Raw genomic sequence first — 26,970 nt, forward strand, 5'->3', positions numbered from 1 at the left:
AAACTCAGATTGGACAGATAGTCTAGCTAGCTGTCTGGATTTAACCTGCAGAGATCTGAGGAGCAGTTAACCATAAACCATAAAGTTCCTCATAAATCAACCGGAGTTTAAAATTCCAACACAATGAAAGCGGAAGGTAAAGGACATCCGGCTGAAAAGAGTGAAATACGGTGGAATTTCCATTGGCAACGGAGCAATCCCGGAAGTGGACCGTCGTGGATATAGACCATCTTAATACATCCATGATATAGACCAGGAGAAGCCAGCCTTGGAAGCCCTTTCTGCCACAAATCTGTTTAGACTTAGGAAAATATTCTGGTTTGGGTTAAAATAGCAGAAAGCCCTCAAGGCTAACTTCTGCCATGTGCAACAAGACTACTGTGAGTTGAGGGTTGACGTCACAGTAGTGTTCAGGCATTACAAATGGTTGTATAATATCTGACAGAATGGCAGCCTTATTATTCCAAAAGAGCCTTACATATGTAAGATAGAAGTCAGATCATCGATAGACTAATCGCTATGCAATGTTATAACTTTAACAGCTTGATCATTCACTGGATCAAATAGTCCTACATATATTATATCATCACACACTGTAATGAAATACACAACAAAAAAAATGTATCCCGTGAGAGAAGCTTACCTTATAATTTATCTTACCAATGAAAACAATTACATGTCACCAATCGCTTATCTCATATGACCAGTTTAGATTTCCTTTCTGTCAAAATAAAAAATGATTTCTTATCATGAATAATCAGCTGCCTTAATATTAAGAAAAATGGGACCAATTTAAAGTCCACTGCAGAAGACGTTATGAACCTTCAGATTTAGCATTCTCCAGTTGATTGCAGTCAAATTATAAATATGCAACATAATTAAAATTTCTTGAGCAACCACCAGATTGTGATAATGGTCTAGTTTGTTATCGAGTCTATTGGCAAATTTCATGATGACTCAGTGAGGTCTTGTACATTCTTGATGAAAACCAAATGAAGATTTGTGAAAAAAAACTTTACATACAATGCATTGTATACGTTAATATAATGTCTTAATTTAGGCCTAGTCAAAATAAAATGTTAAATAAACTGTAGAGGGCAGCAGTACACTTTGGTTGCATGTAACCTGTAGAAATGTCAAGAAGAAGAACCGGGTTCACGTCAGTTACCAAAGAGTATTGAAGGAAAGAGCTCGAAACAGCGTCGACTCGGTGTAACAGTCTATATTACAGAGCTTAAATCTGAAATGACAACGTTTACTATGTAGCTAAGTGAGTAAAACTGCTCTGATCCGTCATAGCACAAAAATAACAGCAAAAACATGTCAACTCATTCAAGACTTTACGGAACTTATGTTCGAAACTGTCACTGATTGTTCGGCGGCGCCATCTTTTTTTCCTAAGCCGTTATCCTACGTAGTTTTCCATTGGTGAAGAATCTTACGTGGTCAAAGAGTCTTTACAATTACCCATGACTCTCCTGAAACGTATGACCTGTCTCTGGCCTTGGCGTGTAGCGCGGTGCTGCTAGTTGTGTGCCAGGTGTAGGACTGAATAACGTGAACTAGCTAGCTAGTATTCCTGACCGAGAAGTCGGCTAGTAAACTGGGAACCGTTACAGCGGAGCTGAGCCATAATGCTGAAATGTAGAACTGTATGGAAAAAGCTTGCACCACTTGCTAGAGCTTCTTCAACTGTGTGCCGACAGAATGTGAGAAGAACAGGTAACGTTACGTTAAGTTAGGTAACAAATGTTAAGTAACGTTACAGTAACTTGGTGTCTCCTTGTTAGTTTCCCTCAATTCAAACACACATTGCTTGTAGCATGATATTGCACAATGTTGACAATTTCTTAAACCAGACGGGGTATATTTTGGTAATGTTAGCTTAGTAGCTAAGTATTTTGACCTTCGATTGGCAGTTACAAAGCTTATATTAACTGAGCTAATTAGCAAATGGCAACATGCAGAAGCCACTGGCACTTCGAAAACTAGCTAGGTTATCTCAAACCATATTGCACTACACTGGTTGCTCTCACCTAATGCCTAGCAGAAAGCAACGCTAGTGAATGCAATATAAACGCATGCCGCTGTCATACATTGATTTTGATTCAGTGCTGGTAACGTAATGCTTATTACAGATCTTGATTTTGACCATGCTTACATAGGCTGACTTTGGTTTGGATCACGGGGTATTTTCAGCCCCCCGTGACCCTGAAAGAAAAAGCACAGCGTGTACAACGTAAGTCCCTCTGCATAGGATGCCTGTAGATTGGTTGAATGTAATGATGAAGAAAGGAAGCAGTGGGGAGTTACTGTATGACAGGAATGAGAGAAATTGATCATAATGAGGATTCAAGCCTCTAAACTCAACTCAAATTGTGTGTGTGCTTTCTTTAATTAACCCAATAACAGGCACAAGGATTCCTGAGCATACGTATAGACACACACACCAACGTGTGCCAGTCCCTTCGTTTTGGAGGAATTTAATCCCAGATGTAGCTATATTACCACAATCTTTGATATTACCTTGCAAATAAGCATTAATATGCTTTAATTGATGATCTTGTAGTAAGACATGTTTTCATTGTCAACATCCACAGGTTATATTCTGTAAATATATCACACAGCCTGCAGCATTTACACAGTTTAAACTTTTGTAGCCCACAACTTGTCTACATATTTCACATTTTCACCAGGATAGCAATGTATCCGTCACCTTCATACTTAATGGCTAGACAGACAGCCGCTGTCATGGCTGTGTTTATTTAAATTTTTTGCATATATTAACTGCATGCACCTTTTCACATGCTATAAACTGTAGAAAAGAAATGACTTATTCTTGTTACGTCTGGCCTCATTGTTGTTAGTGTCCAGCCAAATAGCACAATGAGATGTTATTGACTGAGCAATGAATACATAATTTGATTAAGTGGCATTGTCAGTCAGATACCTGCCACCTGATAAGCCTGATTAACATAAAAAAAAAAACTGTGGCAAATGCTCCAGTTTTAGTGTTTTCCGCCATACTGGAAACAATATATATTAAAAAAGCATAGCACATTTCTTCTATAAGTCCAAGTTTAGTGTAGGGCTATTAGTCATGTGTGTATAATACATGGCTTGGAGATGTAGGCTACTGCAACTACGGTTGACCTCCAGTTGGATTACCTTTGTGAGCACCATCAAAGTTGTTTGACTGAAATTGATGCAGTTTTTACGAATTTACATTTTTATTATTTGTCAAATTGTTTTCAGGGTTAAACAATAGCAGAATACCAGCATGTGTACCTGTGGCTCACATGTCCACCGGGCCTGCAGGGGGAGGCAGGGAAAACCAGCTGTACGTCCTTCTGGTTGGAGCAGCCTGCGTTGGTGGTGCAATATATGTGAGTAAGCTTAGTCCGTCATAACATACAGTACATGTATTTAAAATCATAAGTAATCAGTTGCAGTCAGTTCGCAAATACTCATGGTTGAAAACTTCTGTTTTCACAGACATACCGAACTGTCAAGGGAGACAACCAAAGATATCAGGACCGTATTGATGAAATTTCATCCAGACCACATAAAAGAGCCACAGAAGAACCAGCCAGCCCCATCCAGTCAGAGCCTCCTGGTGAGCAATTTATATTAACTGATTTTAATGATAATATTAATTAAATAAAAGAGCTGCAGCCTTCTACTGTGATACTTTTTTTTGTTGGTTCTGATTAATTAAGATTTCACTGTTTTTTCTTGTTTTAGCTGTGGATGCCACTGAGGGTGAGTGATTGCTATGTCATTTCTGAGTAGATATTTATCTTAACATTTATAGATCAATCTCCAACTCTGTTAATAAGTTAAAGGTGCAGTAGGTAAGACTTATAAAACTATCTTTCTGTCATATTTGCTGAAACTGACCCTATGTTCCAGTAGAACTACATGAAGCAGGTCATTAAAAAAGAATCCAGCTCCTCTGGCACCACCTACAGCCTGTAGTGCGATTTACAAAAATCCACCGCTACCTGTTCAGATGCACCAATCATGGCCGGGGGGGGGGGTCTAACTGCGTGTCATTCACTGCTCATGCACACACATTAATTCTCCCTTGGGGAGGGAGGGGCTTAGGAGACCATTTTGGGCTTTAGCGGAAAGGGGGGAGGGACTGAGAAGTCGCTGATGTTAACATTTTTCACAGTCCTGGATCTTCACAATCCTATCTACAGCACCTTTAATAATGAAACATCTATTATAGATTCATTACAATGAACAAAGAGCTTGTGTATAAGCTACAAAAATCTTAAAAGCAATGCCTGTATTGTAAAAAAAATAAAAAGCCCTTTCACTTAAAAGAGTGAAAGCATTGTCACTCTTTTAAGTGAAAGGGCTTTAGTTAAATATTTTTTGGTGTAAGTCGGCTTGCAATCAGCTGACTCTGCAGTGCACAGTTTAGCTTCCTTGAGACTACAAAACAAACTTTATTTAGATTAGTGGTGGATTGGTTTAAATGACTTACCTTAAACCATTTGTCTTACTGATAATACATCATCTGAATGTCACACAAAAGAAATTGGGTTGAATATCCAGTCTTTAGTTAATCATTCCATAGCTAATGTTTGATAACTTTGTTCATTTCTCTTTCAGTCATCCCAGAGCCAGAACCTGAAGCAGCACCGTCACCAGAACCTCAAGCAGCACCGTCACCAGAAGAGCCGAGCCCCCCGGCCCCTGATGCTGAAGTAGCGGCTCCCATTGAAACAACTGAACCACCCCCAGGTTGTCTGCATTCTTTTCTATATACCCCTACATGCATGCGTAACATGTTCCTCCTTTATAAACCGTATGTTTGAACCAAAAAGTAACAAAAAAAACTTCAAAACACACTGTCTCTATTACACTTTGGACACATACTATACTTTAAAGAGAACTAAGGTGTCAGAAATGTGACACCAACTTGTAAAGTCAGGTTAGTGCAAAAAAAGCAGGCTCTAAAACACACCTGTCTTTTCATTACCTTGCTCAGAAGTGTACCACATTAGTACAATTATTTATATATATATAGATATAAAAATATAAGAAATAGAAATTTTTGGTGATTACATGTTTTATACACGAGGCCCTGTGGATATTCTAAACTTGTATTGTCTTTAAGTTGCTGTCTTTGGCCTCTTGTTGTATGTGTTTGTTTATTTACTTTCTTGTATTAATTGATGCATTTGTCATGCTCAGTTCTTTCATTTGTGTCCTCTAACCTTGTTGTACATTAACCCTTTACTTTGGACACTCACATACTCACCTCCGTTCTGAACTATAATACTTCTCTTTTTGTGGGACACAGTTGTTGTCAGTATTTTCTACAAATATCTTGGCTCCTGGTGTGCTTGGTTATATTTGTGATATCAAATGGAATCCTCCTGTCTGACATTTTTTGTGAATGTGTCAAACTTTGTGTTACTTTGTCCTAGGATAGTACTTTTTCCGCAGTAAATGTGATAGTAATATATTCATATTCGATAGTTCATAATTGGAAGCTGCCCTTTGAAGTTGATTGTATTTCTTTGTGACGTTTTTCATGCTGTGTCTAAGATGCAAAATGTCTTCACAGTAGTTTATAAAACAGAAAGGTCCCTGGTACTTGTGAACATCACTGTCATCAGCTCCTTGATATTATTTCTTTCAAATATAACCGTTACATTTTCTGGTATGGTGTGGACTATGTACATCTCTTTAGACCACACAGTGGGCAGCTTCCACTTGTCATTGTGTCAGTGTGCATGCTCTGCAGAATGTTAACAGGGTGAAGCTAAGGAAATGCATGGATCCCGATGGTCTTCCCCTCCAATAATTTAGTAAAGAATGTGATCTTAACCCATACTATGGATTGCCCCAACAGCAGATGAGCCAGTAGTAGAAGCATCCCCAGAAGAGTCAGCAGAACCACCTGCTGCACCTGTAGTTGAGGAGGGTAAGATTTGAGAAGAAAGGATACTCTGATCTAATTAATTTACTCATTCAATTGGAAATACATTCAGGTGCATCTACATGTGCTTTTTTATCTGACCCGAGGCTGTGTAGTAGATACACACTACAGCTCAGTTAAAGATGGATTTCGCACATTAACTGTTGGTGCACATCCGAGATTATTATGTAACTTTGCCACTATACTACCAGAACCATCACCCCCCTCTGAGCCGTCCCCAGCTGAGCTTACAGAGCCACCCCCTGCACCTGTTGTGGAGAGTGGTAAGCACTGTGCATGACCTGTGCATGGAACCAGTGATGTACATTTACCACATCTGAGGGTTGATTTGGTCTTAACTGGTTAATAATCCGGTTATACTAACAGAACCTGCAGCAGCAGAAAGCCCCGCAGCAGAGCCAACCGAGCCTCAACCTGAAGTTGTGGCAGAGAGTGGTAAGACCATAGCTCAGCCTCGTTTGGAGCGGGGAAGTGGGCTGACACCAATACTTTTCCTATTTTGTTAATTTCAAACACCTTTTCTTCTATATATATTTTAAGTATATTTTTCTCATTACAGCTTTTCTTCCTGCTTGATCATGTCTTATTTTTTTTTTTACATTGTTTGGATTCTTATAATGATAAAGGTTAATTTCACTCGTGAAAAAAAATGTATTTTTGTTTCAATATAACTTTGGACACTCATATACTCACATCCATTCTGAACTATAATACTTCTATTTTTGTGGGACATAGTCGTTGGAGTTGTCAGTATTTTCTACAAATATCTTGGCTCCTGGTGTGCTTCGTCATATTTGTGATATCAAATGGAACCCCTCCTGTTTATTTTCTGTGAATGTGTCAAACTTTGTCTTGGGATAGTAATCAAAAGTTTTTTGTTTTTTTTATACTGTTAATGTGATAGTATTGTTCATAATTGGAAGCTGCCTTTTGAGGTGAATTTTGTTTCTTACCTCTGAACGTTTTTCATGCTGTGTCTAAGATGCAAAATGTATTCACAGCAGTTTCTAATTCAAAAAGGAAGTTGTAAAACAGAAAGGTCCTTGGTACTTGTGAACGTCGGTGTGGTAAGACATGCTTGAATAAAAATCAGCAGTGATACTGTCAACATGTACAAAGGCTAGAGTACAACTCCATAATGAGCTCCATGATGGTATACAGTGTGTACAGTACCGTCTGTAGAAGTGTATCACACAGTGGGCAGCTTCCACTTGTCATTGTGTCAGTGTGCATGCTCTGCAGAATGTTAACAGGGTGAAGCTAGGAAATGCATGGATCCCGATGGTCTTCCCCTCCAATAATTTAGTAAAGAATGTGATCTTAACCCATACTATGGATTGCACCAACAGCAGATGAGCCAGTAGTAGAAGCATCCCCAGAAGAGTCAGCAGAACCACCTGCTGCACCTGTAGTTGAGGAGGGTAAGATTTGAGAAGAAAGGATACTCTGATCTAATTAATTTACTCATTCAATTGGAAATACATTCAGGTGCATCTACATGTGCTTTTTTATCTGACCCGAGGCTGTGTAGTAGATATACACTGCAGCTCAGTTAAAGATGGATTTCGCACATTAACTGTTGGTGCACATCCGAGATTATGTAACTTTGCCACTATACTACCAGAACCATCACCCCCCTCTGAGCCGTCCCCAGCTGAGCTTACAGAGCCACCCCCTGCACCTGTTGTGGAGAGTGGTAAGCACTGTGCATGACCTGTGCATGGAACCAGTGATGTACATTTATCACATCTGAGGGTTGATTTGGTCTTAACTGGTTAATAATCCGGTTATACTAACAGAACCTGCAGCAGCAGAAAGCCCCGCAGCAGAGCCAACCGAGCCTCAACCTGAAGTTGTGGCAGAGAGTGGTAAGACCATAGCTCAGCCTCGTTTGGAGCGGGGAAGTGGGCTGACACCAATACTTTTCCTATTTTGTTAATTTCAAACACCTTTTCTTCTATATATATTTTTTAACATTTTCTTCTCATTACAGCTTTTCCCCCTGCTTGTTCATGTCTTTTTCACATTGTTTGGATTCTTGTAATGATAAAGGTTAATCTCACTCACATGAAAACTTTTTTCTTTTTCCATTTACTCCTTTCAGGTGCATTTGTCATGGGTACTGATGATCATCCAAGATCATGCACTGACTGTGTCTCTCTTCTGCTTTTTGCCTTTCTCTCTTTTTCACTCTCACTCTCTCGTGCTCGCTGTCGCTCTCTCATGCAAACTCCAGGTGGCCCCGCACCTGCCTCTCTCAAGGTCCCCTCGCACACCCCCTACCTCCTTATTGGTGGCGGTACCGCCTCTTTCGCTGCTGCCCGGTCTATTCGAGCCAGAGACCCCGGTGCCAAGGTCAGCATTCAGTTCCTCAATCGCCTTGTATCTGAGTTTTTCCAGTTTGATTTGTGTGTGTTTTTGCTCATGTCCCTTTTTTGAATTGTTGTTACCAGGTATTGATTGTGACTGATGAGCCAGACCCTCCATACATGAGACCACCTCTCTCTAAGGAACTGTGGTTCTCTAATGACCCCAGTGTGACGGAAACGCTGCGTTTCAAACAGTGGAATGGAAAGGAAAGGAGGTGTGTTTTAAGTTTCTTGCATTGTGATTTTTGGTCTATACAACTTTATTGCCTTAAATTCTTTCTGTCTCACTGTGACTCTGTGCCTTTCATACAATCTGTCTTTCTCTGCTGTGATAAGTGGCCATTACAGGTAGTTAGACTGTGTTGTCCTGTGACATTTCTTTGATTTCATTACAAAATTAGATTTTCTGTTGGTGGCACTTTTTCTATTCAGGTGGACTAAACTCTGTTTACTGACTTCCCCTTTTTACAGTATTCACAACAAACCACTGTTGATGTCAAACAAAACTTGCACAATTTCCTGTGCTGCTAATGATTTATTTTCTCCAGGATAGAGCTGTTGGACACAGTTGCAACTTGGTACTGTCCTAATACCAGCTACAATCGATACCAGTACTTTACTGGTTTAAGTGGTTTATGTATGACTTGCTATGTATGATTAGTGGCCAAATGATTTCTTTTTAAAATGTTTAAAGATTTTATAATATTTGTGTTTATTTGCCAGTATCTACTTCCAGCCACCTTCATTCTACATTAATGCAGAAGAATTGGATGGTGCAGAAAATGGTGGAGTGGCAGTTCTCACTGGCAAAAAGGTTGGTTTGTATTTGTTTTACTTTAACAGTCAGACACTACAGTGTGCTGATGTCATGATTATATACAGTACATAATAGTAGTATTAGTAGTATTCATACCAGAAGTGAGGAATGGCATTGGCAGATGTAAAAGTACTTTTTGACTGTATTGAGATTTTTGACAACAAATAACATGATTTAATCCACTTTAGGTGGTTCACATGGATGTGAGAGGAAACAAAATAAAACTGGACGATGATACCGAGATTTCATATGACAAGTGTTTGATTGCTACAGGTAAGCCTCTTTGTGATGCATTTATTACCACGTGTGATTTAAACCTGGTGGAAGCTAATTTGAACGTTTTGCTGCAGGTGGTGTGCCAAGAAATCTACAGGTCATTGAAAGAGCTGGAGAGGAGGTGATAAAGAAGACAACGTTGTTCCGCAAGGTCAGTGTTTGGCCACAAGGGGGCGATATCTTTGTTTCAGTTTGGGTATTTCTGTCTAATAGTACAAAGCTCCAAAAAGTGACACGTTTTGGCTGTGGGAGTAAGAGTAAAGGTATGACGTGATGGTAATAATTAGTTGGCAATATTTTTGACTCTGAGTAAGTTGTTTGGAAGTGTTAGAGAACCAGAAATACTCTCTAAATGTTGATTCCAACACTCTTCAATAGGTCAGTGAGCCAGTGAAAATAATACGAAGTATAACTTCATTCTAAAACGTGGAAAACGGCAGGAAATGCAAAAACTTTGCTCCGTAACGCAAATCGTGGCTGCAGTGTGCACAATGTTTCCTTTTTGTCAATCCACTGTTTCTTATGGTTCATTTATTACAGTCCCTTCATAGTTGCACAGACAAGTTAACACACTTGTATAAGACTAATTTTAAATGTCAAGACACTGTGATGTATCAAGTTGATATACATTTTCTTCTCCTCAGATCGAGGACTTCAAATCATTGGATAAGGTCTCCAGAAACATCAAGTCCATCACAATCATTGGAGGCGGCTTCTTGGGCAGCGAGTTGGCCTGTGCCCTCGGCAGGAGATGTAAGACCACTGGACAAGATGAGAAAATGACCGAATAGTTAATACTTCTGATGTTTAACAGAATTAATTTGTTGCTCTGCTGTTGGATCGCTTATCCTCTTTGTCTTTTTTCCCAGCAACTGAGTATGACCTGGAGGTGGTACAGATGTTCCCTGAGAAGGGCAACATGGGAAAAGTGTTGCCTGAGTATCTGAGCAACTGGACAACAGAAAAAGTCAAGAGTGGTAATGTCTATGCGTGTCTGAACTCTCATATCTTGTTGCACACTGCACGCCTCATTTCTTCTTTTATTAAATATTCTTCCTTTTGGTTTTCTAGAGGGTGTGAAAGTCATATCCGAAGCTTTGGTGAAATCTGTGGTCTGCAAAGATGATAAGTTAGAAATCAAACTGAAGGACGGCCGATTGGTAGGTCCAGGTTTTTGTAAAAGTTCAGTGTAATTTGGTAAATGACTCATTAGTTACTGATTATTTTGTGCTTCACCTTGTAGGTGAAAACCGACCACATTGTTGCAGCTGTTGGCCTGGAGCCCAATGTTGACCTTGCTAAGTCAGCCGGTCTGGAGGTGGACTCTGACTTTGGTGGCTTTCGGGTCAATGCAGAGCTGCAAGCTAGATCCAATATTTGGGTGGTAAGTTTTTGTTCATAAGGTAGTTGAAGTGTTCCAATAACAGTCATGAGGTGCTTAAACAGTGTCTGATTTTGATTGGCTTTGGAAATTCAGACACATTTATACTTGATTTAGTGAAACTGGTCACTAGTTGTGGCAGCCATTTTGCTGTTGATGTTAAACCCCATGTGCCAATTTGAACAATATCTTATGTTCTTTTAAAAGTTGAGACTCGTGAAAAGTGGATTAACTTTAATGGAGTTGATGGTCCTTTTAGTGATAAAGGTCATGGTCCAGAAACAATGCACCTCTGTAACCATGTAATGCAATTGTAATATAGTTAGGAATTGTAATCTATGCCACATGTCCTCAACCCCTTCTGTCTGGATTTAGGCAGGAGATGCTGCCTGTTTCTATGACATCAGACTGGGCCGCAGACGAGTGGAGCACCACGATCATGCCGTTGTGAGTGGAAGACTAGCAGGAGAGAATATGACCGGAGCCAACAAACCCTACTGGCATCAGTCTATGTTCTGGTGGGTATTATGGTACTTTCTACATTGTGCTAGTGATGCTAACGCAAGGTTTTCATGGGTCACAAATTCAAACCGTTTTGCAAATGAGAGCTGTATCTGCAAGCCATGAAACTGGCTTGAAGTGAAAGTGAAGGAAAATATTTGAGAAATTAAAAGCCAGTTTGAATTGTTGATTGCACAGTCCACATTAATTTAAATATGATTATGATTAAAATAAGTGAGCACTGGGGCAGCATTCACAGCTCTACAAATGACTCAGATTAAATCCTTTTAGAAGTCTGATGCATGCATGATTGCTTTTAATTCTTAAATACCATTAAGTTATAAAATATTTAAACAGCCTTTAGAGGACATTAGGATAGGAGTTTCCAGCACAGGGCTGCATCGTTCAGCCAGACATTTTTCATGCCCATCATAAATTTACTAACTCTGTTAAAAACATTTTTGATATGATCACAAGGGGACTCTACCAGATATTCAGGGATGGAGTAGCCAAAAATGTAACTACTGTGTGGAATGTGGCCCGCACTACACAGATGAATGCTGTGACTGAATGTTTTTAGCAGCTGGTGAAATATGACACACTGCTGACAACATGGGTTCATTGCAGTCCAAAAAATTATCTATCGTGACTTATGCACCAGTCAGATGATATGTTGATATTCCTTTGAATGCCAGTGTAATGTGTCGGCAGAACTAGGCTGCTGTAATGCCTCCTAATCATAATTTAGCAGCACTGGTCAGTTAGTTCATTTTAAGTTCGTCAAGTCCTTATAAATATATTTAACTTGTTAAACACGAGTACCCATCCTTCCACATTCTATGTTTACTCATTGGAAAAAGTTCATTTTAAAATCAAAGGTCAAATACTACATATGAAACATGCATAAGTCAAACATATTTCAAGAACATTTTAAACTCACTATTAAAAGAAGTCTGCAACTGTAAGTGCTGCATACAGCTGCTGGTGTCATACTAAAAGTCTCTCACAGGAATGTTGGCACAGTAACGGAGAGAGAAAAAAAGTACAGTCAGGTTCCCTAAAAATCTTACTGAGCCATAGGTCTGGATGTTTCTGAGTGATGCCACATAGTGTACAGGCTGTCTGGACAGAAGGACCACAGCATCATTTGTTAAGGTCATTTCGCTGTGACATTACATCAGGTCATCAACCAGCTTGAAACTCATCAGGTGGTGGTGGGGGGTTATCACTGACATTCACAGCTACAGTTCCCTCTCTGTCCTGTTTGTTTTTGTGTGTGTCTAGAGTAGGAGCTGTGTGAGGTTCTCATACACGGTTTTAAAATGTAGAACTTGCTGTACTTTGGATGGATCAACTTCAGCAAAACTATTTTCTAAAAGGGATTTGCAGAAGATTTTGGTTTTGCTTAGAAAATGTTGTTGACACTACTTGGCACACAATGACAGTCTGTCTAGCTGCAGTGTCAACCTATATTACTATATTATTAACTCCCAAAACAAAATCATGGTAACACTTTATAATAACCATCATTAATAGATGGTAAATTGATAGTTAATTGATCTTTAGTTAATTGTCATTTAACTGTTAACAAACAATGAAATTATAATGAATAATGTTTACTAATTATAAGTGGTGCTGTAAATTAACAGTGTATTGTTACACACATTATATCCCTCATATACTATATTAGGTAACAGGTAATGATTCAAAAAATGTTTGTAAACCTTTAAGAAACCATTTTTAAAACCTCTATAAACATTACATAGGTGGAGCAGATATTCCTAACACTTTGTTAAGGGTTACTAGTTGGTTTGTAAACCGTCTATAAACAGTGTCTGGAAGGTTATTATAAAGTTGCAAGAGATGACTATAATACCTTGTTAAATAGCTAATAAATACTTTGTAAGCCATCTATAAACATTATCTGGATGGCTATTGGAAAGTTGTGACTGATGTTTTTCGTAGTTAGTTATTGGCTAGTAAGTGCTTGGTGTATGCATGTAAGCAATGATAAATTTTTTGCCCTTCATTAAATCATATTAAAAAATGATCTGTATACATACAGTGTGGCGGTGCGCCGCACTATCAACACTGGCCGCCGCACATTGCGTTTCGTTTTTTTTTAACGCTATTTAAAACACGCAGCTTATTCATTCAGCTGCATTTCCTTTCCCTGCTCTCCTCCGTCTCTCTGTCACTTGCGTCTCGCGCGCACACACACACACACACACACACACACACACACACACACAGACAGACACACAGCCCCTCCCACCGTGCAGACTGGCTGGCGAAATTCACGAAAGGTTGGTATCTATCTCGTGAACACTTTTACACAATCGCACATTAAAAAGTGCTATAAAAATATTTTATATTCTAAATACAATGTTGTCAGTGTGTTAATGTTGGAGTCCCAACCCGACTCTTAGCAAACAAACGATTGCGCCTGCTTTAGAAAGTTAACTAGTCGCAAGTTTGCGGTAAAATGCAGTTGGGTTGTCGAGGTCCAAACACTATATATAGCAGCTGTGAATCAAATAAACGTATTATAAATAATGTCATTTTTTACTCTACACTGAATGTTTGCTGCTTAAATCCAGATGAGTATTGAAAAGTATTTCCGTGACTGAAAAAGGCACGTGTTGAGGATAAGGACCAGCCTGAACCGGAGGTATCAGTCTGAAACGGAGCTGAACAGTCCGACCAGTGTAATTAGTTATGTTATTAATTTGTTTACAATATTTTCAATCTCTATGGTTTCTCACAGGAGTGACCTGGGCCCTGATGTAGGCTACGAGGCGATTGGGATTGTTGACAGCAGCCTACCAACAGTAGGAGTGTTTGCCAAAGCCACTGCCAAAGATACACCTAAAGCTGCTACCGAGAAGTCAGGTATTTAAGAAATCCTATAAATCAAAAATTAACAGTTTATTGAGGACCGAGGCTTAGATTTAGTCTTACCCGTTAAATGTATTGCAGGAACTGGGATCCGCTCAGAAAGTGAAACGGAGGACACCGCTATAAGCCCAGTGGCCTCTTTAACGCCTGCTCCCAATGTGGGGCAGCACAAAGACGAGTATGGAAAAGGAGTCATCTTCTACCTGAGAGACAAAGTGGTGGTGGGCATTATCCTGTGGAACGTGTTTAACAGGATGCCAATCGCAAGGAAGGTATGTCACTTTGTAAGAAAAATGCTTTGTGTCATAGTAAGGAATTCAAATAAAGATTTGGTTATTGTAAATTGTTTTTTGTAGATTATCAAGGATGGAGAGGAACACGCAGATCTGAACGAGGTGGCCAAACTGTTCAACATCCATGATGATTAAAGATGGTGGAGGCCGGCACTCATTGTGGGAGAGGAGTTAAGCTTCATGTGAAGACTGAACTTTGGCAGCCATTGCCACACTCTTGAAAACAAAACTGATCATACACACAAAACCCTACGATTCATGTAAATTCTCATGTCGCTGACCTATTTTTCATGTTTGGAATTTGTATCTGCTGCACCGGTTTTGTTTTTTTCTTTTTCTATCCAGGACAAATCATCTCATTTTTCACCAAACCTATTGCTCATGTTTTTGAAAATCATGTTCAAGATGTGATTGTGCTTTCCCCTCACCAGGCTAAAAATGCTGAGCATGGATTATTGTTTTCCTCTGTGTGATCAGAGCAGCTTGTCGTGAGAGAAGCTGCAATAAAAGCTATTTTTCAATTGGAGTGATCCCATTATTTTAATTTTGCCCCTAGATAATAGCACTGATAATGACATATACTGTAAGTTGACCTGCATTCTGAGCTGTGATGTTGTTAAGTCTGTTTGGTTGAGCTCATTTGTCCTAAAGCCTTTCAATCAATGTGTACTGCTTGGCAACTTTGGTCATACATGTGAACTAATAGTGAGTGGACTTTTTTTTTAATTGAGTGAGGTGATGTTAAATGTCTTACTTTAGCTAAAAGCACTGGGTACAGACATGCTTGTATGAAGGGCAGCTGACACGTACATTTTACAGTGTGTGTAGAAGTACGATCTAATTAAGTGCCAATGTGCTCTCCAACAAGAACATTAAAATGAAGCTTGCCCTACTTTTCCTGTCCGGAGGTAAAAGTGTTCAAGCAAGCAGAAAGATTTTTTTTTTTTTTTCCTGCTGTGGGCTTCTTGTTATTAGAATCACATTCATGTTTTGTATTCTCACACATTTCTTATCCTATTTGACACTGGGCTCCAGAGCGAAGTGTGGAACGGCCTTTCAAGTGTGAGGCAAACACGTGCAGCCATAACGTCCCATTGCTTTCTTTGACATTAATTATACATGAGTAAATGGCTCAACTGCCTCCCCCTCAGTATGGTGGAATACATATATGCTTCCACATTTATATATTAGAATTTGCCTAGCGATTTGAAGATGAAATAATTAAACCAGAAACATTGGACAGCTCTGCTAAATATACTGTAAATAACCCCTGGATGTGTACTGACAGAAATGTGTTACACTTGAATTAATTGGAACTTATTGCCCTCGTCCTATTTTCTCTACCCTTGGTCTTCAATCTGCGGTCTTGGAGGATGCTGTGATTGCATATGTTCTCATAATTGTAGGCAAAAAAGACTTTATTTATATGTTAAGATCTCACTTAATAGATCTGTAACACCATTTACACTACACAACTTAATATACTGATGATACTGGATTTTTAAAAAGCAAAGTAAACGGCCTCTAATGGAAGATATCTCATTTATATTTCTGAAAATGTTCTCATTTGAAGGACAATTATTTTGATTTATGGCACTGAAAGAGAGTGGTTGAACTTCTTTTTGTTCGTAGGCTGTATAATAATGTTTGACCATATAATAATGTTTGACCATATTTCTGCTAATCTGATGCAGTGAGCGCAATGTTGGCCGCTCTGCTTAGGAAATGGTCCTGTCTCTTTAAATATTCTTGCAGTAATTCCTTGAACATGCATATGGCCATAAAAAAAGAGATAAAGCTTGAAGTCATCCACACAAACACAGGCATTTTGAATTATACAGCAGCAGCTTCCTGTATTTTACACCTGCAGAGAGGGAGGGAGGCTCAGCCAGTCCAGAAGACAAATCCTGGCTAGAAGAGCAACAACAAGTTCCCTGCATCTCTGCTTTTATTTTATTTTTCAGTTCTTCTTCCCTGCATTGGTCTTACATCTGTTTTTCTAACTAAGAATGCTATTGCACATCTTGTGTGTGGTTTGGTCGTCATCTGTCATTTTTCTGCAATGCAGGTAAGAACCAATTTTTTACAGTGTATCAACCTTCCTGAAGTTATTTCTAAGAGAAATATTTGCTGTTTGGATAGCCATTGTAATGTAAATGCATGTTTGTTTCACAGTGTAATTATTCAGAAAATATTTGCCATTGACAATGTATAACTATATTAATAATAAGACATGATCTCTGTGCTATGACCCATAGCACGTCAACATTACTGTTCTCCTAAAGTGAAATGCATTCAATATTTAGTGATCTAGAATTAAAAGACAACAATTAAGTAACATTTTTCAAAAATGTAAAATGCAGGATTATGCAGACAAAAAAAAGGTGATGAGTGATGAGACGTGTGCCGAAATAATTTCACAGATTCAAACATTTGAACTGAGTCTTTGTATAAAGATGTTTAAACACAATACGATAGTTTAATAAATCTAATCTGAACACTGTTCAGTATACAGAATATACGTAACACATGTATTTACAACTACAATGTATGTGATGCCAACTAGTAGGCTAAAATACTAGCTAAAATTATAAATATTAGGCATCCTTAGTACAAATTGGATCAAACCTTTTCTAAAGGAAAAAATTATTTTAAATACTAAGTTAAGAAAATATCATCCAGAGTTGGCTGTCCTGTCACCTGGCAGGTCTGTGCTCTGTAAGGAGATGAAGCTCCCAAGCAGGGCAGCCAAGCCCCCCTCTCCATCTGACTTTCTGGACAAACTGATGGGACGCACATCTGGCTATGACGCTCGCATCAGACCAAACTTCAAAGGTAACGCGCTGTAAGACAGGTGTGGGAAAGTGCGATTTTGCATAACAATCTGGGCAATGAAGGAGCACAAATCATTCACAGATGTGTCAAAAGTAAGAGGTGCTGCAGGCTATGAGGTTTTCACACAGGAGCCTTGTTTTCTTGTCTTGAGTTGTTGTTGTTGTTGTTTTTATGCTGACCCACAGCCTTAGGTTAGACTTCTCTTTCAGATTTGTCAGAAATGTGCACGTACCCTTGTATTTTATCCCACAAGTCCATTTCAGTCCAATCTTGCATTGTGAGGGAAGCCAGCAGATTCTCTCTGACATTCTTCCTCCTCAGCCTCTGGGGTCACATATCATTTATATTTCATAATTGCTCAACATCCTTGTCAGTGCATGCTGGGTAAATCCCAGCTGATTATCTATAAATACACTAATGTAACCAAAGGACAATCAATAAATTATTGCCTCTCAGGAAATGACTCCTTGAAATATTTAAAGTTTCGGTGGTCGACAGATGGACTACACTAATGTGAGCACTCTGGAAATGACAACACAATTTCATGCTGGTTATGTAAGATATGTCTATTTATCAGGACATAGCATTGCACATAATGAAGAGAGCAAGCAGATGTTATTTTGCCAGAACATTCTGCTCTTTACCGGCTTCAATACTTCATGCGGTCTCCTCAGAAAACATCATCAGTGGTATTTAAGAAACCCTTGTGACTATATTGTGTGATGACAATCTGCTTCTGTCAGGTCCTCCTATCAACGTCACCTGTAACATCTTCATCAACAGCTTCGGATCCATCACTGAAACAACTATGGTGAGAATCTTCTTTATAATCCTCAGTGGTCACACTTTGTTTGGGTGATCTAATGGTGACAAAAATGTGATAATCTGGAAGATGCGTCAGATAAACATGTGAACATCAAGCTTGGACTATCTAAATACAGTGTTAAGAAAATATCATACATTTTTTGACTGTTAAGTGGCAATTCTGGTCTTCAGACCAGTGTACATTATAGTCATCTTAAAGATATCAAATTTAGTAGAGTCTTATAATATGGACATCTAGTAAAATCAAGGTTTCACACTTTATTTCAGCAACAAATTGCACTTTATTATCTCTTGGCATCTGTCTTACTGGTCATACACTATCAGGTTTTAGATGAAGTAGACCTGTTGTTCTTCCACATAACTGCTGCGCACCACTAGTAAGCTTCTGAAGAGGGTAGTTAGGGAAAGAGAGGTTTTAAACAGTATCCTCTAAGGACTTTGACAGGAAAGACCATAACAAAAAAGGTGTCTGTAGCAGCCATATTATCGTTCATTATCAATTTCATATTATTGTCTCTGTTGTAATAGTAAACACGCACCACTGATTCTGTCACAGAAGTTAAGTATCATGTTTCAACAGTGGTGGAAGAAGTAGCAATACTAGGTAGTAGTACTTAGTAAAAGTAGCAATACCACAGTATAGAAATAATCGGTTACATATAAAAGTCCTGCATTTAAAACTTTACTTATATAAAAGTACAAGTATAAGCATCAAAATATACCTAAAATACCAAAAGTAAAAGTGGTCATTATGCAGAATGGCCCATTTCAGAATAATATACTACATTATTAGATTTTAATTATTGATGCATCCGTGTGTAAACATCACTTTGCAGCTGGTAAAGATGGGGCTAATTTAAACTATATACTGCTGGGTAGCTTAATCTATAATAATATGTCAGCATTTATGTGTTGATTATATTTTGTAATAATATAATCAACAATAATATTACACTAATAAAGAAATATAAGTAATAAAAGAGTAAAAAAATAAGATATTTGTTATTTTATTTAGAGATGTTAATGCACTTAAAAGAAGCCTCAGCTGGTTTAACAATGCAAGGATGTCCGAGCAGGTTAATGCTCATTTATCAGATGCATCAGAGTCTTTGTTCCTCATTCATCTGAAGCGCTTCTGGCTCTTCTCCCTCTGTTTGGAGAGGCCATTTGGAGCATGTTTCATGAAGCCTAAACATACTGTCATTAGATTATGACTAATTAATGACACCATCTTGTGATTTCATTACATAATGTCAGCTTTGATTTTAATATCTCTGTGTCTCTGTCAAACAACAGGGAAATCCTTTAGTTGTGCAGCCCATGGAGAGTGTTTGGGGACGGTCTTGTTTTTCTTTTCATTTTTTTTTTTTTTTTTTCAAGTTAAGAGTTTGGAAAGCTCATGCTTTCCTAAAATACCTCTAGGGAGAGCCATCAATTTTTAAATTCTGAAATTGTAAGTGGAGTTTTCTGTCATTCATGTTATGAGTACTTAAGTCTGTTTGCCAGTGTTTATTTATTTATTTATGCTTACACAGAGTTTGTGTGGGCACAGTGCTCCTTGCCTGCTGAGAGATGCTGCAGGGTCATTTATTTCTTGCCCTATCACAAGTTTTTTTTTTTTTTTTTAAATGACACCATACTTAGATGCATAGCCATATGCAAATAGACAAAACACAAGCAAATTAGGAAAACATCTTCACTAAGACATAGCTGCAAATACAGAAAACATTCATGTGTATATGTTGTGAAATTGGTGATGTTTTCTGTTGTGTCTATTTGATTGTGTTTTCCTTATTTGCAGTGTGTTGAGCTCTCAGGTCCACCTAATAAAATCTTAATATGATATCTAGTGTGGCACTATTGCCACTTGTGGCTATTTTGATTCAGTCATTTATACCTATAACAATTTTTATTTATTTATTATGACTCACTTTCATACTTTAGGACTACCGGCTCAATGTATTTCTGCGACAGCAATGGAATGACCCTCGACTGGCATATAAGGAGTATCCAGATGACTCTCTGGACCTGGACCCCTCAATGCTGGACTCCATTTGGAAACCTGACCTGTTCTTTGCAAATGAAAAGGGAGCAAACTTTCATGAGGTTACAACAGACAACAAACTGCTTCGGATATTCCAGAACGGAAATGTCCTCTACAGCATCAGGTGATCTGTTTTTTTTTTTTTAAATTGCTAATCTGTCTGAATAATGCACCAGGATGTACCCATATGGATGTACCTTTATCAGGCATTACAAATCCAGCTCCATGGTTTGTCAAGTCGCCAACTGAATATGAGTTGTAGTCTAAACCTCTATGGTCTAACAACATGTTTGTTTCACTCCAGTTCAGTTCAGTTGTCATTGTGTTGTCCAGCATCCACTGTGAATAATAACTGCAGGCTAAAACAGAATCACATCAGCAATGTGGCACTAGGGCAGTGGTGAAGTGTAGCGTAATGGTTTTCATTGGAATATAGAAAGATGAAGCAATGTTTGAAGCTCTATTAGCAGTTCTGTTTAACATGAACTAAATTAGCAGTTGCTTCTCTGGTTACTGAACCTTAAACGTAACTCCTAAACTAAGGGGATCAAACTGAAATGACCAACTTAGCTACTTTAATATTTATTTAAAGTTAGAAATTGTAAAAAAAAAATAAAAAAAAAGAAGAAGAAAAAAATGTCGACTCACTTATGGATAGCCACTACATCTACTGGAAGACACTGAATAAGGGTCATTTCTCCTCTCTGCAGTATTGCTAATGTTGTGTGAGATTCTTCACTTTCCCCTTGCTGTAATAAAGAGAAGAGGGCTCCTTAAAGCTATAGGCCTAGTAATGACAACAACACTGTCGGAGCACCCTCACCCCTACTCCATACAGTTGCTAACTTGGAGGATTAAAAAAACATGATGGACTACTCAGAAGAGGTAATTATCTTGTAACGTTTTTGTCCTCTGTCTCCAAAGCTGACCACTGCTGTTGTTCTTTGTCAGCGGTGATATAAAATGCATCACTCGAGCTTCTGCGAGCAAAAGTCGCCGTATGGCACTATTTTGTAAAAATAGCCATACTGAGGAATACAGAGAGAGTTTTGTAGAACTGATAGGCTTAATTGGCTTTGTATTAACTAAGTTGGCAATGGATTGACTGTAACGGACATCAATTAATATAAAATAGTTGTGCACTATAGCTTTAAAAATGAGTAGCGAAATCATGCCTAAACAAAAAGAGCAGTGGCAGCAACAGAAACTCAATGTATGTGACATAAGTAAAGTCCTTGCCCACACCTCTACTGAGGAATAGGATGTTCTTTTTTTAATCTTATCTCTTATGTGTTGTGTTGGGGGGAAGCACGCTCCTATTTTTAATGATTGTGCTGCTGTGTTTTTCAGCCCATTCAAGCCCTCCATAAAGGCTGACATGTTATCTGTCAGCACCTGTCAGTCCTTTGTGTGCAGTGGGATAGAGAAATGGAAAGGACAGGTGTCAGAGAGATTAGAGCTGCTTGATGTGACCTTTAATATAGGGTGAGTGTGCAGAAAGGCTTTGAGTGACACATAAGCAGGAGACAGTAGGTCTGGGTATCGTCACTGATTTCCCGAATTGATTTGATTCCAATTCACAGGGTCTCAATTTGAATCGATTTCCGGGTCAATGTCGATTTGGGATATTTCCGTTGCTTGGATATGATAGAGATTCTACAATTGAACAAGGTTCCCTCTAACCTGGTGCATTATTAAAAGTTTCAATGATTACATTAAGAATTGACCCCAAAGCAGTTACAGTAATGTACTTTTTATTTAACATGAAGACACAACAGCAGTCAACACAATAAAGTGCAACTTTACAGAGTCTTCAGTCAGTGAGTTATGAGTGACATTTCATTCAGATATCTTGAGGTCAATGGTCAAGGGACCCCTTTTAAAATGGCCATGCCAGTTTTTCCCTGGCCAAATGAAGCCTATCTTTGGAGCATTTATTTTAACATCCTACCCGTCCAGTTGGTACCAATGGATTCCTTATGTCTTTTAGTTTCACATGACACAGACAGAGTGTTTTTTTTTTAAACCCAGCCCTAGGAGACAGCGCTGTGGGTTTTTGTGACGTGGGACGTCAGCATGCGAGGGTATCACCTTTTTATTCTACGTGCCATTATGGTGTTGCTGTGTCTGTTTTCCAGGCTGACACTTACCCTCTCCTGTCCCATGGATCTGAAAAACTTCCCCATGGACAGCCAGAAGTGTACGATGCAGCTCGAAAGCTGTGAGTTCATCTTTCAAGGCAGGCTTGAAAACATTACATACAGATTTAGTCAGGAACGTATTGCATACCGTATACCTTCTCTCCATCTTTCTTCTAGTTGGCTACACCATGAATGATCTTATTTTTGAATGGCTGGATGTGGGAGCGGTGCAGGTGGCTGATGATCTGACACTCCCTCAGTTTGTGCTTAAAGAGGAGAAAGGCCTGGGCTACTGCACCAAGCACTACAACACAGGTACATGACACATGATGACCCGCCGAGCAACATCCTCGATAGAAACTGCTCATCAACTTCTAATAAGACTGTCAGTTTGCACCTGTATCTCCTCCTGTGCTTAGGTAAATTCACCTGCATTGAGGTCAAGTTCTACCTGGAGCGTCAAATGGGCTATTACCTCATCCAGATGTACATACCGAGCCTGCTCACCGTTATCCTGTCCTGGGTGTCGTTCTGGATCAACATGGATGCAGCTCCAGCCAGAGTGGGTCTGGGGATCACTACAGTGCTCACCATGACGACGCAGAGCTCTGGCTCCAGGGCCTCCCTACCAAAGGTCAGACCGTTTAGTAGAACATGCAAGTTAGTCATTGTTTGTTCTAAATTTTTGGATGACATCAGGGAAAATTGGTTGCTGGATTGAATACATACATATTTATATATACTGTATGCGCATTGGATGTTTGAAATGTTTGATTATTACCTGTTGAATCGTTAGGAGAATGCTTTCATTTATGCATATATGAAGCCGGCGTGACAAATAGTACCACAACATTGTCATTTTTGTATTGCTACTGGTAGCAGAGATGGTAATAATTTCAAGAAAGGGAAAGTTTAAAAAAGCTAATAAAATCTGAGAAATTAAACTCAGCCTAGGTTCAGGCTGGAGTTTAAAGATTTTGTATCACCCATTGATTCAGTCAATTCATTCAAATCCCAGATTTTATTGATGATGCATTGGGTTCTGATAGGCCTTTTAAGGCCCAGGAATAGACAAGACTGCGTAAATGGTTTAAAAATGCAGTAGTGGAAGAAGTACACAGATCCTTTTACTTACATAAAAGTAGTAATACAACAATTTAAAAATACTTCACTACATCTAAAAGTACACAACATTTGTTTTCAGACTGTTAAACTATTGTGTATATTATAATACTGTATTATAATAATAATTATAATTATTGATGTATAAGCATGCATTTTAATACTGGCGCTGGTCAAGGTGAAGCTAATTTTAACAATTTATCATATTTTATAAGCTGATCATGTTTTGTCTGTAAAATATCTATAAAGTTGCATCACATGTAAAAATGTACCTACAGTACTTAAGTAGATTCATTTACATTTTAAAGGTTTGACTTAACTTGAGTATTTACATTTTCTGCCACTTCATACTTCTAATACATTACATTTCAGAGGCAAATATTGTACTTTTTACACAAATATGTTTATTTAACAATTTAAGCTACTAGTTCCTTTTAAGATTAGGATTTTACATACAAAACATACAGTATAATCACTTTATAAAATATGATACTTTGTATAGTATATAAAGCAGTTACAATTAGTTACAGTTAAGTATTGCTTACATGTAAATACACCAATAATATAAATAATATAACACTGGGACCATTCTACATAATGATTATTTTACTTGTGATATAAAGTACATTTTGTTGCTAATATTTTTGTACTGTTACTTGAGTACATTTTTGAATCTAAGACTTTTACTTCTTTACGTCTTTTTGTAGTGTAGTTTACTCACAGTAAGTATTACTTCTTCCACCATCTAACATGAAGCTCTTGACACAGAGATTGTAATTCCATGTCTTTCATGTCACTGCCTGACATTGCATGAACGCTAATGTTAATGTTTAACTGAGTGATTTCACTGATTTGATTTTCACGGTGTCACAGGTGTCCTATGTGAAAGCCATAGACATCTGGATGGCGGTGTGTCTTCTTTTCGTGTTTGCTGCACTGCTGGAGTATGCAGCCGTTAATTTTGTTTCACGCCAGCACAAGGAGTTCTTCAGACTGAGGAAGAAGCTCAAAGAGCAACAGCGGCAGAGTACTGTGAGTGCAACCCACCCACTCAGCCCCTCAGGCAGCTGTCACCTGCTATTCTCTGCGCAGCTATGCACGAGCTACACGACATAGCTGCATGTTGCACCCCAGCCGGGGAATACAGACAGCACTGACCTGTAATTAATTCAAGCCATCACCTTATTCCACTGTTCTCAACATCTTGCTGCCTCATATGGGGAGAAGAAAAATAGGGAAACAAAATAGGCCAAACCACCTTTAAGTATTTCTTAAATGAAGCAGTGTGACAGCAGCTTAAGGATTCATGAATACCTTGTAATATTTATAACACAAAACATCTGCTTGAATCATTTGTACTTATTCATTTGTTGGGTTTACGCAATGCCACTGAAATTTTCTCTGACTACATCTTCAAGTGGTCTCATTTCACATTAATGTCAGATTTGTATTCACTTTGTAAGAAACAGATGATTGCCTGTTAATGAAGATTTGAAACACTCATGTAGCACACTGTCATGGTTGCAAACAGTTGGATCAATGCAGTCTGTTTGATAATTACATTTATGTGCTGCTCATTCCCCCATCAGCAGGGAAGCAGTGACAGTAAGGTGAAAGGAAAAAACATGTCAGGCAACAATGCTCCTCATGGGAACGTAGCTCTGCAGTGCACTGCCTGTGCCAAGGTATGTATTCTCGCCTTGTTCAGTTTAACACCAGCCAATTACTGGCATCAGTGAAGTTGTGTGAGTCTCACTGAGAGCAGATGGTTATTTTGTGCTGTCTTTTCCTTCCAGGAGGAGGAGCTGGCACAGCAGGGTTTACTCTTTCAGAGTTTTGGACTTGCACTGTCAACAGGAAGTGCACCAGAAATGGATGCGACACCAGTCTTTGCCGATTTACCTCCTGGTTTAGGTTACTATGACATCCGCAGGCGCTTTGTGGATCGAGCAAAAAGGATTGACACCATCGCCCGAGCTCTTTTCCCCATGAGTTTCCTCATGTTTAATGTCCTCTACTGGCTTACCTACAAAGTTTTACGACATGAAGACCTTCTAGCCGCGCTGTGACAACACAATGACTGAGGACCATAAAGACACCTGGTACCTTTCATTCCGCTCTCTTCACTGAAACATTTACAGGCTGAGAGTCCTCAGCTGAGCCATGTAAGATGCATTGTGACTGCATGTCCAGTCCATGGCATGGAAGAGTCCATCCGTTTCTTTAAATTTTTAACACTTCCAAAGAAACACACTTTTCTTCTCAGCACTGCTGCTTTATACATTACACCTCAATGTACAGTATGTGTGTACAGTCAGCATCTTAAGTATATCAATTCAATTCAATTCAATTTTATTTATAGTGTCAAATCATAACAGGAATTATCTCAGGACACTTTACAGATTGAGAGTGGGTCTAGACCACACTCTATAATTTACAAGGACCCAACAATTCCAGTGATTCCCCCAAGAGCATGCATGAATGCGTAAGTGCGACAGTGGCAAGGAAAAACTCCCTTTTAGGAAGAAACCTCGGACAGACCCAGGCTCTTGGTAGGCGGTGTCTGACGGCGCCGGTTGGGGGTATGAGTGATATCAACACAGTTTTTATTTTTTTTGGGGGTGGGGGGGATAATGTCTGTATGTCTTGTGTCTGTTACTGTAGCCTCACTGGAGCACATTCTTACCAGGCATACTTTTTTATTGTAATTTTACTAATGCCATGGTTAACGGTGTCCAAATATCACTACAAGCAGGATTTATACTTTGAAACAGTAGCAACTCTGCTATGCTTTACAGGCCTGGGAAATGCATTTGTCAAAAATATTTAGTTTTTTTTCAGGCTGCAGAAATCCAAGATGGAATGCTATTTGTTATGACATGACTACTATTTATCTGTTTACATTTCGAATCCTCCAATAGGAAGTCTATCTGTAATAAAGACTGTAATAATCTGTTTTTGAAACGTGTTTCACTTAAATTCAGGTACAGTATTTAATGCCTAAATAGGTGAAGGATACATTGTCCAGAGATTTTTACATGCCACTGTTTTGTATGTTAATATAATGACATGGCACACATCTTTTTTATCATTATTTAACCTCAACCATCTAAGTGCATACTGGCCAGAGATTATCAAGGGTGCATGAGAACAGTTATCATAACATATTGTTTAACTTGTACTAAATTCTCCTTAGGCCTGCACAATGGGTGTTGTATTGGTGTTTAACAAAGCCCAATTAAATTACACACTGAGAATAATATAATATTTTTTTTTAAACAAATGTATCCCTGAACTTCTTTGTTGGTCAATATAAAATAAAGGAATTCTTTAATTTGAAATACTAAATGCATCATTGTGTAACCTTTCTTTCTTATATATGATGAGTTTTTAAATGATCTGTTCATTTTAACCCTGATACGTAATATGAGAAAATGTGTTTTCCTCTGCAAATGTAACAGCATGCCAGGATCTAAACCAAAGCATTGCACTTAATTATCAGCTGTGCT

General features: G+C 38.6%; 2 protein-coding genes across 4 annotated transcripts; both read left to right on the forward strand.

Moving 5' to 3' along the window:
• Positions 1–1,330: 1,330 nt before the first annotated feature.
• aifm1 (apoptosis inducing factor mitochondrion associated 1) lies at positions 1,331–15,020 on the forward strand. Of its 3 annotated transcripts, none has more exons than XM_078265663.1 (24): positions 1,331–1,722; positions 3,256–3,386; positions 3,496–3,616; positions 3,745–3,762; positions 4,624–4,755; positions 5,876–5,944; positions 6,151–6,222; positions 6,326–6,394; positions 7,309–7,380; positions 7,584–7,655; positions 7,759–7,827; positions 8,196–8,314; positions 8,413–8,543; positions 9,052–9,142; positions 9,334–9,418; positions 9,496–9,572; positions 10,066–10,174; positions 10,291–10,398; positions 10,493–10,581; positions 10,665–10,805; positions 11,178–11,320; positions 14,071–14,195; positions 14,283–14,473; positions 14,558–15,020. In XM_078265663.1, exons 1-24 carry the CDS (start codon positions 1,635–1,637, stop codon positions 14,627–14,629), a joined length of 2,394 nt encoding a protein of 797 aa, XP_078121789.1. In that variant the 5' UTR covers positions 1,331–1,634; the 3' UTR covers positions 14,630–15,020. The 3 variants fall into 3 exon arrangements, with proteins under 3 accessions (XP_078121789.1, XP_078121788.1, XP_078121790.1); XM_078265662.1 differs by having other exon boundaries at positions 1,341–1,722; positions 5,873–5,944; XM_078265664.1 differs by lacking the exons at positions 5,876–5,944; positions 6,151–6,222; positions 6,326–6,394; ... (1 more) ...; positions 7,584–7,655; positions 7,759–7,827 and having other exon boundaries at positions 1,381–1,722.
• A 1,536-nt stretch (positions 15,021–16,556) lies between these two features.
• LOC144528262 (glycine receptor subunit alpha-2-like) lies at positions 16,557–25,530 on the forward strand. Its single transcript, XM_078266749.1, has 10 exons — positions 16,557–16,562; positions 17,218–17,329; positions 18,073–18,140; positions 20,099–20,322; positions 22,337–22,419; positions 22,517–22,654; positions 22,759–22,973; positions 24,335–24,501; positions 25,047–25,146; positions 25,258–25,530. The coding sequence occupies exons 1-10, from the start codon at positions 16,557–16,559 to the stop codon at positions 25,528–25,530; spliced, it is 1,386 nt and encodes a 461-aa protein (XP_078122875.1).
• The last annotated feature ends 1,440 nt before the right edge of the window (positions 25,531–26,970 follow it).

This window comes from Sander vitreus, chromosome 13, assembly GCF_031162955.1.
Source record: "Sander vitreus isolate 19-12246 chromosome 13, sanVit1, whole genome shotgun sequence".
Lineage (NCBI taxonomy): Eukaryota > Metazoa > Chordata > Actinopteri > Perciformes > Percidae > Sander > Sander vitreus.